This window comes from Bos javanicus, chromosome 19, assembly GCF_032452875.1.
Source record: "Bos javanicus breed banteng chromosome 19, ARS-OSU_banteng_1.0, whole genome shotgun sequence".
Taxonomy (NCBI): Eukaryota; Metazoa; Chordata; class Mammalia; order Artiodactyla; family Bovidae; genus Bos; species Bos javanicus.
In genome coordinates, this window is record NC_083886.1 from 19441029 (window position 1) to 19453065 (window position 12037).

General features: G+C 44.3%; 1 protein-coding gene across 1 annotated transcript in view; it reads left to right on the plus strand.

Annotated features, from left to right (window-relative positions):
• Nucleotides 1-6549: 6549 nt before the first annotated feature.
• CRLF3 (cytokine receptor like factor 3) overlaps nt 6550-12037 on the plus strand; it is a 41009-nt gene continuing 35521 nt past the window's right edge. The window contains exon 1 of the mRNA XM_061390455.1: nt 6550-6747. Coding sequence (XP_061246439.1) covers nt 6631-6747 — 117 coding nt within the window. The 5' untranslated portion in view covers nt 6550-6630. The remainder of the gene's footprint in view (nt 6748-12037) is intronic.

The window sequence follows — 12037 nt, forward strand, 5'->3', positions numbered from 1 at the left end:
AGACGGCAGCCCACCAGGCTCCCCGTCCCTGGGATTCTCCAGGCAAGAACACTGGAGTGGGTTGCCATTTCCTTCTCCAATGCATGCAGGGGTATTTATATCTCATGTAGTTTCATGGAAGCAGTGGGGAGGAATCACCTAAATGCATGGACTAGGGCAATGGACCTAAAATATCTAACTCTAATATTAACAGATATCCCCCAAGTTAATCCCATAACTCCTTGTAATGTGCTTTGCTATTCATCCTTCCATCCATCCTATAAATATTGAGTGTCTGATATATGCCAGCTGTGAACAAAGCAGCTGTAACAAAACAGACAAAAATTTCTCTCCTTTTAGGATTTATATTCTAGTTGGTAGACATATATAATACAAACGATAGATAAGTAAAATATATGGCAATGAGTGAGTGAAAGTCACTCAGTTGAGTCCGACTCTTTGAGACCCCATGGGCTATACAGGTAAGATAAAGCTAAATGCTAAGGAGAAAATAATGCAGGAAATAGGATAAGAAAAGGAATGTCAGAATATAGGTTGTGGGTTTTTTTAAGTGACTAAGTATTTTTAAAGGATATATGGCCTGAATTTCCTTGGAGTCTTCAGGGGGAGTTAGCCCATTTCTGAATGGTTCCTCTTCTGCAGCTTCGGATATAAATTTCTGCAGTAGTCTTGGGCAATCACTACTTCTCCACTTCCTATCTTCCAAAATTTGTGGAACTCGCTAGTGCTTTTTGTGTTCTCTACTGTTCCACTCTCCTTCATGGATCACTGCCTTGTCGCAGCGAAGAGGCTTGTATAACTCAATGAAGCTATGAGGCATGTCGTGCAGGACCACCCAGATGGATGGGTCATAGTGAAGAGTTCTGACAAAAAGTGGTCCACTGAAGGAGAGAATGGCAAACTAGTTCAATATGCTTGCTGCAAGAACCCCATGAACATATGAAAAGCCAAAAGGATGTGACATCAGAAGGCAAGACCCCCAGGTTGGAAGGTGTCTGCTATGCTATTGAGGAAGAGCAGAGGGCAATTATGAATAGCTCCAGAAAGAATGTACCAGCAGAGCCAAAGCAGAAACGATGCTCAGCTGTGGATGTGTCTGGTGGTGAAAGTAAAGTCCTATGCTGTAAAGAACAATATGGCATAGGAACCTGGAATGTTAGGCTCACAAATCAAGGTAAGTTGTACGTGATCAAGTGGGATGGCAAGAATGAACATCGACATCTTAAAAATCAGTGAACTAAAATGGACGAGAATGGGAGAATTTAATCCTGATGACCATTATATCTACTATTGTGGGCAAGAATCCCATAGTAGCCCTCATAGTCAACAAAAGAGTCGAAATGCATTACCTGCAGGCAATCTCAAAAATGACAGAATGATTTCAGTTTGTTTCTAGGGCAAACCATTCAACATTGCAGTAATCCAAGTCTATGTATGCCCCAACCATTGATACTGAAGAAGCTGAAGTTGACCAGTTCTATGATAACCTATAAGACCTGATAGAACTAACACCAAAGAAAGACATCCTTTTCCTCATACGGGATTGGAATGGAAAAGTAGGAAGTCAAGAGATAACCTGGAGTAACAGGCAAGTTTGGCCTTGGAGTACAAAATGAAGGAAGGCAAAGCTAACAGAGTTTTGTCAAGAGAACCCACTAGTCATAGCAAACACTCTCTTCCATCAACACAAGAGACAACTCTACACGTGGGCATCATCAGACAGTCAATACCAAAATCAGATTGATTATATTCTTTGCAGCCAAAGATGGAGAAGCTGTATACAGGTCAGCAAAAAACAAGACCTGGAGGTGACTGTGGCTCAGATCATGAACTCCTTATTGCTAAATTCAGGCTTCAACTGAAGAAAGTAGGGAAAACCACCAGGCCATTCAGGTATGACCTGAATTAAATCCCTTATGATCATACAATGGAGGTGACAAATAGATTCAAGGGATTAGATCTGATAGAGTGCCTGAAGAATTATGGACAGAGGTTGATAACATTGTATAGGAGACAGTGATCAAAACCATCCCAAAGAAACACAAATGCAAGAAGGTAAAGCAGTTGTCTGAGGAAGTTTTACAAATAGCTGAGGAAAGAAGAGAAATGAAAGGGAAAGATACACTCAACTGAATGCAGAGTTCCAGAGAATAGCAAAGAGAGATAAGAAGCCCTTCTTCAATGAACAGTGCAAATAAATAGAGGAAAACAATAGTATGGGAAAGACTAGAGATCTCTGCAAGAAAATTGGAGATATCAAGGGAATATTTCATGCAAGGATGGGCATGATGAAGGATAGAGACAGTAAAGACCTAAAAGAAGCAGAAGAGACTAATAGGTAGCAAGAATACACAGAAGAACTGTACAAAAAAGATCTCAATGATCCAGATAATCATGAGGGTATGGTCATTCACCTAGAGCTAGACATCCTGGAGAGTGAAGTCAACTGGGCCTTAGGAAGCATGTCTAAGAACAAAGCTAGTGGAGGTAATGGAATTCCAGCTGGGCTATTTAAAATCCTAAAAGATGATGCTGTTAAAGGACTGCACCCAATATGTCAGCAAATTTGGAAAACTCAGCAGTGGCCACAGGACTGGAAAAGGTCAGTTTTCATTCCAATCCCAAAGAAAGGCAATGCCAAAGAATCTTTAAACTACCATACAGTTGTACTCATTTCACATACTAGCAAGGTTATACTCAAAATCTTTCAAGCTAGGCTTCAGTAATACATAAACTGAAAACTTTGAGATGTACAAGCTGGGTTTAGAAAAGGCAGAGGAACCATAGATCAAATTACCAACATTCACTGGGTCATAGAGAAAGCAAGGGAATTCCGGAAAAACATCTACTTCTGCTTCATTGACTATGGTAAACCTTTGACTGTGTGGCTCACAACAAACTGTGGAAAATTCTTACAGAGATAGGAATACCAGACCACCTTACCTGTCTCCTGAGAAATCTGTATGCAGGTCAGGAAGCAACAGTTAGAATCAAACATGGAACAACTGACTGGTTCAAAATTGGGAAAGGAGTACAACAAGGCTGTATATCATCACTCTTTTTAACTTCTATGCAGAGTACATCATGTGAAATGCCAGACTGGATGACTCACAAGCTGGAACCAAGATTGCTGGGAGAAATATCAACAACCTCAGATATGCAGATGATACCACTCTAATAGCAGAAAGTGAAAAGGAACTAAAGAGCCTTTTGATGAGGGTAAAAGAGGAGAGTGAAAAAACTGGCTTGATCATGGCAACTAGTCCCTTCATTTCATGGCAAATTGAAGGGGGAAAAGTGGAAGCAGTGACAGATTTTATTTTCTTGGGCTCCAAAATCACTGCAGACAGTGACTGCCACCATGAAATTAAAGACGCTTGCTCCTTGGAAGAAAATCTATGACAAACCTAGACAGCATATTAAAAAGCAGAGACACCACTTTGCCAACAAAGGTCTGTATAGTCAAAGGTATAGTTTTTTCAGTAGTCATGTATGGATATGAGACTTGGACCATAATGAAGCCTGAATGCTGTAGAACTGATGCTTTCGAATTGTGGTGCTGGTTAAGACTCTTGAGAGTTCCTCGGACTGCAAGGAGATCAAACCAGTCAATCCTTAAAGAAATCAACCTTGAACATTCATAGGAAGGACTGCTGAAGCTGAAGCTCCAATACTTTGGCCATCTGGTGTGAAGAGCTGACTCATTGGAAAATTCTCTAATGTTGGGGGAGATTGAAGGAAAAAAGGAGAGCAGGGTGACAGAGGATGAGATGGTTAGATAGCATCACTGACTCAATGGACAAGAATTTGAACAAACTCTGGGAGATGGTGAAGGACAGGGGAGCCTGGCATGCTACAGTCTATGGGGTTGCAAAAAGTTGGTCACAACTTCATGACTGAACAACAACAAAAACATGTGAAATCTTCTCAGACCAGGGGTTGAACCCATGTCCCCTGCATTGGCAGGTGTATTCTTAACCATTGGATCTCCAAGGAAGTCCCCTAAACCAGTTTTAAACTCCTTAAGTTGTTATTTTGGAATGGAAAAGAGAGACCCATGTGGGGCCACACCAAGAAAAACCTTAAGATTCACCTCAGAAGCTACTTTTTCCAAGAAACTTTCCCTGATACTTTCTTCCTTCCACTTTACCTTTGGCTGGGTTAGGCAGCAGGTTTCTGTGCTTCTACTTATTGCATTCAATATATTAGAATACAAATTCCTGCTTATCTTTGTATGATTCCTCCCAGTGGACTATGAAGGCAAGTCCTAGGTCTTATTCCTGTTGATTCCCAACACTTGGCACAGAGCCAGACACATACCTTACACTCTTTAAACATTTTGTACATAAATATGTGCTTTTACTTGGCCATATTAACCAGAATTTGCACACTCCCTGTAAGTAAGACGTTTCAATTATTGTCAATTTTTAGAAATGTAGCTCACACATGTTTCCAAAATTGCTAGTCTTCTAAATCAAATTTTAGTGCTTTTTGGCAATGACATGTACTCAGTACATGGAGAAAAATGGAAGATGTCATTTTCTCCTCAATATTATACCATTTTCTCTTGATAACCATCACTGTTGTTATTCTGGAATACACACTTCTCCCACTTGACTGATGTACTTGGTGGTGGTTATTTAGTCGCTAAGTCACGTCTGACTCTCGTGACCCCATGGACTGTAGCCCACCAGGCTCCTCTGTCCACGGGATTTCCCAGGCAAGAATATTGGAGTGGGTTGCCATTTCCTCCTCCAGGGGATCTTCCTGATCCAGGGATCGAACCCAGTTGAGATCTTCTGGAGGTTTTCTGAGTACCTGTTAACCTTCTTAACCTGAATTCCACGGCCCTTACTTTGCTCGACTTCATCTCCCAATATATTTCAGTCTTTCCTCTCCAGTCACAGTGGTCTGCCCCTCCTTCCTTACAGAATCCACTTAGATTCCTGCCTGCCTTATATGCTTCCCCACTTAGTTTTGTCCTACCTGGGGTGCCTCTCCTTACTCCTTTTTGTTTAGTTAATGCCTCGATTCATTCCACAGGTACTTGTTGAGCATCTATGGAGTGGCTGGCTAGTTTAGGATAATTTCCCACTTTCTCCAGAAGGGCTTTCCTTTTCTAAACTTCTCTAATCTCAAGTGTCATTTTAAAGAGTATGGTAGCAAGAACATGAGAGTCTGGCCCAGGAAAACTGAAATCTAGCCTCTAGTACAGATTCATTGTGTAACCTTGAGGCAGTCTGTTTCTGAGGGAAAAGCAAGTCTACCACACTCGGCCAGGGGTCAGGAAACTATGTGTGGTGTGTGCTAAGTCACTTCAGTAGTGTCTGATTCTGCGGGCCTATGGCCTGTAGCCCTCCAGTTTCCACTGACCATGGTCTAAATCTGACCTACCGCCTGTTTTTATTGGGCTCCTGAATGAAGAATGTTTTTTACCTTTTAAAGTAGTTGAAAAAAGATGCAAAGTATATTTTGTGACACATGACAATTAGGTGAAATTCAAATTTGTGTCCATAAGTATTATTTGGACATGGTCACGCCCACTTACTACATTGCAACAGAGGCCTTGCTATGCTATGCTAAGTCACTTCAGTCGTGTCTGACTCTGTGTGACCCCATAGACGGCAGCCACCAGGCTCCCCCGTCCCTGGGATTCTCCAGGCAAGAACACTGGAGTGGGCTGCCACTTCCTTCTCCAATGCATGAAAGTGAAAAGTGAAAGCGAAATCGCTCAGTCCTGTCCGATTCCCAGGGACCCCATGGACTGCAGCCTACCAGGCTCCTCCATCCATGGGATTTTCCAGGCAAAAGTACTGGAGTGGGGTGCCATTGCCTTCTCCAACAGAGGCCTTATGGCCAGCCAAGCTCCACATTTTCACTACCTGGCTGGTACAGAAAAAGCTAGTCTTGGAGTTCTGGCAGGATTGAGGTACCTACCGGGGGTACCACGCTTAGGCCTCTGTCTTGCCTCCTTTATTAGACTACAAGCTTCTGGATTGGGGGTGATCCCTCTGAGCCTGGTGACTGGCTCAGGGTAACCTCCTAAACCACTGGCCTCTGCAGGAATGCTCGTTCACTGACTCAATGGACATGAGTTTGAGTAAACTCCGGGAGTTGGTGATGGACAGGGAGGCCTGGCATGCTGCAGTCCATGGGGTCGCAAAGAGTCGGACACGACTGAGCGACTGAACTGAACTGAACTGAAGACCATGATTTAAGAGCCACTGGGGTTAAAATCCCGACGGCTTGAGAAAGTTGATTCCCCTCTCTGTCCCTCTTTTTCCTCCGCTGTGGAATAGGGGTGCAAGGAGGCCTGGTAGTGAAAAGCCAGAAGGAGATAAGTTGTGCGAAGCACTTCGCTAGGTTCAGTCATTAATCTTTCGTTGGCTCCACGCGGACTGGGAAGAACCTCCGCGGGCCAGGCGCGGCGCATGAGCGCCGCCGGGAGGTTGGCGTAGGCGGCGCTGGGACCCTGACGCTGGTCTCGCCCTGCCGTCAATCAAGGCCTCCGCGGGGCGGGGCGGGGCGGGGCTTCCGCCTGCGCTCTGCCGTACCGGGCCGCTCGGCGGCGCCTGGGACAGTAGGGAACCGCGCCCGCCGCCGCCGGCCGCGCGGCCGGACGAGGGGACGATGGAGCTGGAGCCCGAGCTGATGCTGCAGGAGGCCCGCGAGAGCGTGGAGGCGGCGCAGAGCTACCGCCGGGAGCTGAGCCAGAGGCTGCAGGGGCTGCGGGAGGCGCGGAGGCAGGTCGGAGGGCCGCGCCCGCTGGGGCGCTGTGGGCCCCGGGGAGGGCGCGGGGTGCCCGGCGGTGGGCGAGTGCAGGGAAGGCTGCGAGGGGCGGGAGTGTCCGGACACTCTGAAGGGAGGAGGGAAGCGGCTCTGAAGGCGCAGGAGCCTTGACTAGGTGTGAGGAAGGGGGAGGTGGGCTCTGAGGGGTGTGGGGGGAGGGGGTCCTGAGAGGAAGAGGCGCGTTTGGGGAATGGAGGGAGGGTGTGAGAGGTGTTTCCTAAGCTGTTTGGGGCGATGCTGGGGATGCGAAGGGCTGCGAGGTTGGGGGGAGTCTGGGGTCCCAGCAGAAACCGAGGGCGTCGCAGAGAGTGGTCAAGATTGCGAGAGTTGGGGGCGGTGGAGGTTCATTGGAAAACCTGCCTTGTAGATGGAGATTGAGTTTAGAGAGCTCGAGGAAAATGTAGGGCAGTGAGTTGGGAGAGCGCAAATTGGAGGCAAAATGGACCGTGGAAGGGGAAGGACTAAAGAGAGGGACAGAGACAGGAGAAGCAGCAGAGTTAACACTAAATGAATGGAATTACTGTCTGAAAGTAGTCTTTAATATCTCCTGTGATCTTGAATGCATTAAAAAAAAAATCATTTAGCGGGTTCCCATTCTAGCGAGTTTGGATTTTAAAGTGAAGCTGTGTGGAAAGGGCAAAGGAAAGAAAATGAAACCCTTGAGGGATGGGATACAAAAGCGTAGGGAAATGGAAAAACAGATTTAAAGAGAGACGTGTTGAGAGGAGAAGCTAAATATACTTTCAAGTGACAGCAGTTATCTGCCCCGTGGGGACCTGGTCCTCAAAGATATAGGAGAGTCACATGGTTTCTCCACACCCTGGAACATATACGGAAAAAGATACAACCCGCGGCCAGTGTGTAGTAGGACAGATAATCCTCGAGCAACTTTTAATTCAGGTGTTTAATAAGTGCTTTTTGAATCAGTGGGATTCCAGCTGAGTGGAATCATATGAGTGAGTGGCATTTTTCTTCATCACACTTGTCAGTAATCTATTTGGTCATCCGAGTAGTTCTCATGCTGCAAAGAATCTGAAAATTACAAGTAGTTGAATAGTACTGTGCTAAGAGTGCCTTTGGCTATTCTCATCATCAAGGTTACTCAACCTGCTTGAGGTTTTATACATTTTAAAATTCTTGTAGGTTTTTTTTAATAATTATTTTCACTTTTGACTCTGCTAGGTCTTCATTGCTTTTGTGCTGGGTCTTCGTTGCCTTTGCGTGGGCTTTCTGTGGTTGCGGCAAGTGGGGCCTGCTCTCTAGTTGCAGCAGGCGCACTTCTCAGTTGCAGCGACTTCTCATGTTGCACAGCCCTCTAGGGCCAGAGGGCTTCGGTAGTTGCAGCGTGCAGACTCAGTAGTTGTGGCTTAGTTGCTCTGCAGCATGTGGGATCTTCCTGAAGCAGGAATCGAGCCAGTGTCCTCTGCTTTGGCTGGCAGATTCTAATCCACTGTGACACTAGGGAGGTCCTAAAATTCTTGTAGATTTTTAAATGAAGGTCAGGCATCATTTGTAGTTTAGTAGCAAATCTGAGAGGGAAATCTAGATATGGTGATCCTCACTTGATGAATACTTTTTTTAAGGCCTTCCAATACATTCATCTTGATTTCCACTTGACAACATCTGTATTATTCCTTCTGCTATTGTGAAACAGAGGTTCTAAATCTAGGGTATGTTTAAAAAGAGATTTAAGTATCTCTTATTATATGATTATTCAGCCAGTTAAGATATCTTATATATGAATGAGACCGTTGTTTAACTGTATCAACAATTAAGAAACAGTAGAGTTGATATTATATTCCCTGATGGCTCAGTGGGTAAAGAATCTACCTGCAGTGCAAGAGACACAGAAGACACTGGTTCGATCCCTGGGTCGGGAAGATCCCCTGGAGAAGGAAATGGTAACCCACTCCAGAGATTCCTGGAGAATCCCATGGACAGAGGAGCCTGGTGGGCTACAGTCCATGGGGTCGCAAAGAGTCGGACACGACTAAGCAGCTGAACACACACACAGAGTTGATATTAAATGAATGAATGAGCTTAGCACCTGGGAGTAGTACTTATTAATTTCTCATGTGTAATTGAATACATTAAAACAATTCAGTATGATCTCATTCTGAGTTTCCAAACCTACATTCTTTAAATTTCCATGTCCAATAATTTAAATACGGGACACACTTCCCTATAATTTAGTGGAGTTTAGTATGGGGTTTCCCACTCCAGTACTTTTGCCTAGAAAATCCCATGGACGGAGGAGCCTGGTAGGCTGCAGTCCATGGGGTCGCTGAGGGTTGGACACGACTGAGCAACTTCACTTTCACTTTTCACTTTCATGCATTGGAGAAGGAAATGACAACCCACTCCAGGGTTGTCTTGCCTGGAGAATCCCAGGGACGGGGGAGCCTGGTGGGCTGCCGTCTATGGGGTCGCACAGAGTTGGACACGACTGAAGCGACTTAGCAGCAGCAGCAGTATGGGGTTTTGTTTTGTTTTTGAGTTCCCTTGTCTCAGGCTTGAAACAGAAAACACTAGGAGAACATCCATTATGCTTAGGTTCTCAATAACACTGCCTTCCAAGTAGACGGAGTAATATGGTAGTTCTCCCGTGTGACCTGAAATGTGTTTTGTGCCAGTGCCAGTTACAGTGGCTTCTGGTTCTATTGGGCTGGCCAAAAAGTTTGTAAGATCGTGTGGAAAAACCTGAACAAACTTTATCGTCAACCCAATAAAAGCTTTAATTCTTTCTCAGAGTTCATTCTAGTGGGTTGTACACGTTTGGATTTGGAGAATACGTCCTCTATCAACTTGCAGTCTAAGGAGGATCTGTGTTACAAAAATGTTATCGAAATAAGCAGCTGCTTTTGTTTAGTGGTTGGGATATTTTTAGGGTTCCAGTCATTTTCAGAATAACTACATAAAATATATGGCTTTTCAGTCAAAGGTTTTGTGTGGGGGATGAATGAGAGAGCAGAGAAAAAGGATGTTCCCTTCGTATATATATTTTTACTTGCTGATTTTACTTCCTTATAGAATTTTTAAAATTGATGTATAATTTACAGACTGTACCTTAAAATGTACAATTCAGCAGTTTTTAGTGTATTTGCAAAGTTGTGCAACCATCACCACTGTCTGTTTCCAGAACCTTTCATCACCCCAAAAAAGAAATGCTTTCTGTCTCTATTTGGACTGGCCTATTTAGCACATGTCATAAAAATGAAACCATACTGAATGTAACCCCTTGCAACTGGCTTCTTTGACTTAGGCATAATGTTTTCAACTTCATTCATGTGGTAGCATGTATTGACACTTTAGTTCTTTTTGTGGCTGAGTAATATTTTGTGGATAAAGCACGTTTTATGTTTCCAACCATCAGCTGATAGACATTTGGGTTGATTTCACTCTTTGGCTATTATGAATAATGTTGCTGTGAACATTCATGGATGAGTTTCCGTGTGGATATTTGTATATTTGAGAATATACTTAGGAATTGCTGGGTCATGTGGTAACTCTTTGTTTAACGTTCTCAAGAACTCTTGGCATACTTTTTATCTTTGTTTTTGTTTCTTACCCTTGAAAAATCTCTCATGAAATTTGCCTCCTGTTAGGAAATCATGTCTGTGAAAGTTTAGAAGGAACAAGAGTAACGTCTTTTACTGTCAATCCTTTAGAGTCAAAAACAACTGCCAGCATGCAGCAGTTTCTCCTCTTGTGGTTAAGTTGAAGCCTTAGCCTGTGTCTTCAGAGAAAAGGAAGTTCTGTGTAGGAATGAAGTGTAGTCTGTAACTCTTACTGTTTGAATGTGTTAAACGCTAGAGACGGGTCTTCAGGAAATCAGGTGATATTTACAGTCAACTTGGCCTCACTGATGTCGAAATCATTAAGAATAGTTCTATATAGCTCCCTGGAATCCTTGGTATTAAGATGTAAATGCCAAGGAAATCAACTCCCACCGTCTTTAAATACTTATCTGTTCATTCATTCAGTGAGTATGTATTGGGTGCCTCTTGTGGGTCAGAGATACTTCTAGGTCCTAGAAATACTGTGGTGAGGGAAACAGACCACTGCCCTCACAGATGTAATCTTTTCCTTCTGTGGCTAATCATTAGACTTCCGCCTCAAAACAAAACAAATAGGAGAAATTTAAATTCTTGTGTATTCGTTTTCAGATTTCACTTCCATCGTGTTCTTCATCCCTTGTTTATTTCTACAGGGTTGACTTTCCTGCTTGTTGTGAGTAGAGATAGCTGATTAGGATGTCACATAGTAATGTCAGCTGGCCAGTCAGAGATGCCTCACGGAGTGACACCAGCGTGATGACATTGCCACGGTCCAGAGCCTCATCTTTAAGCGTTGCAGGTCCAGAAACTCCATCTTTGTACATTATCAAAGGGGGGTTAGATTGAGGTACTGGAGATGGTAGAAATACCGATATTCCAGTCTGTGTACAGTTAATAGTTCACTCCATAAAATAAATGTGTTGGCCATCATGTGCCTCTAATTAGTGTGATTCAGTGTCTCAGAGGGCGCTGACAAGAGCAGATCCCTGCTGTTTCAGAATAATGGTCCAGATCCTGGTGTCTAATTAAGATACTGTTAGGTGAGGACCCTGGCCAGCTCTGGCCAGTGGGTGTCCCTTTGATCATTGCTACTACAAATGTGGTCTATGTCTGCAGTAGGGGCATCCTGACCTGAAAGTTGATGAAGAATGCAGGAATCAGGCCCCACCCAGACCTCCTGAATAGTCATCTGTACTTTAACAATATTGCTGGGTGTGATGTGTTTGCACATTAAACATTGCAGCACAGGGCCTTGGAGTGTACCATTAACACTTCATCAGCTCTCTGCCGATTTAACCCTTAGATGTGTTGTAAAATGTTGTGGTTTGTCATCAAGATTTTTTTTATAACTTTATTTTTATTTATTTTTGGCTGTGATGGGTCATTATTGCTGGGAGGGCTCTTTAGTTCTGGGGAGTGGGAGCGACTCTTTGGTTGTGGTGCGCAGGCTTCCCACTGGTGGCTTCTCTTGTCTTGGAGTGTGGGCTCCGGTAACTCCAGCACGTGGGCTCAGTAGTTGTGGCTCCTGGGCGCCAGGGCACAGGCTCAATAGTTGTGGTGCCCAGGCTTTGTTGCACTGTGGCATGTGGGGTCTTCCCAGGTCAGGGATGGAACCCGTGTCTCCTGCATTGGCAGGTGGATTCTTTACCACTGACCCACCAGGGAAGCCCTAGCCTCAAGATTAAAATGTT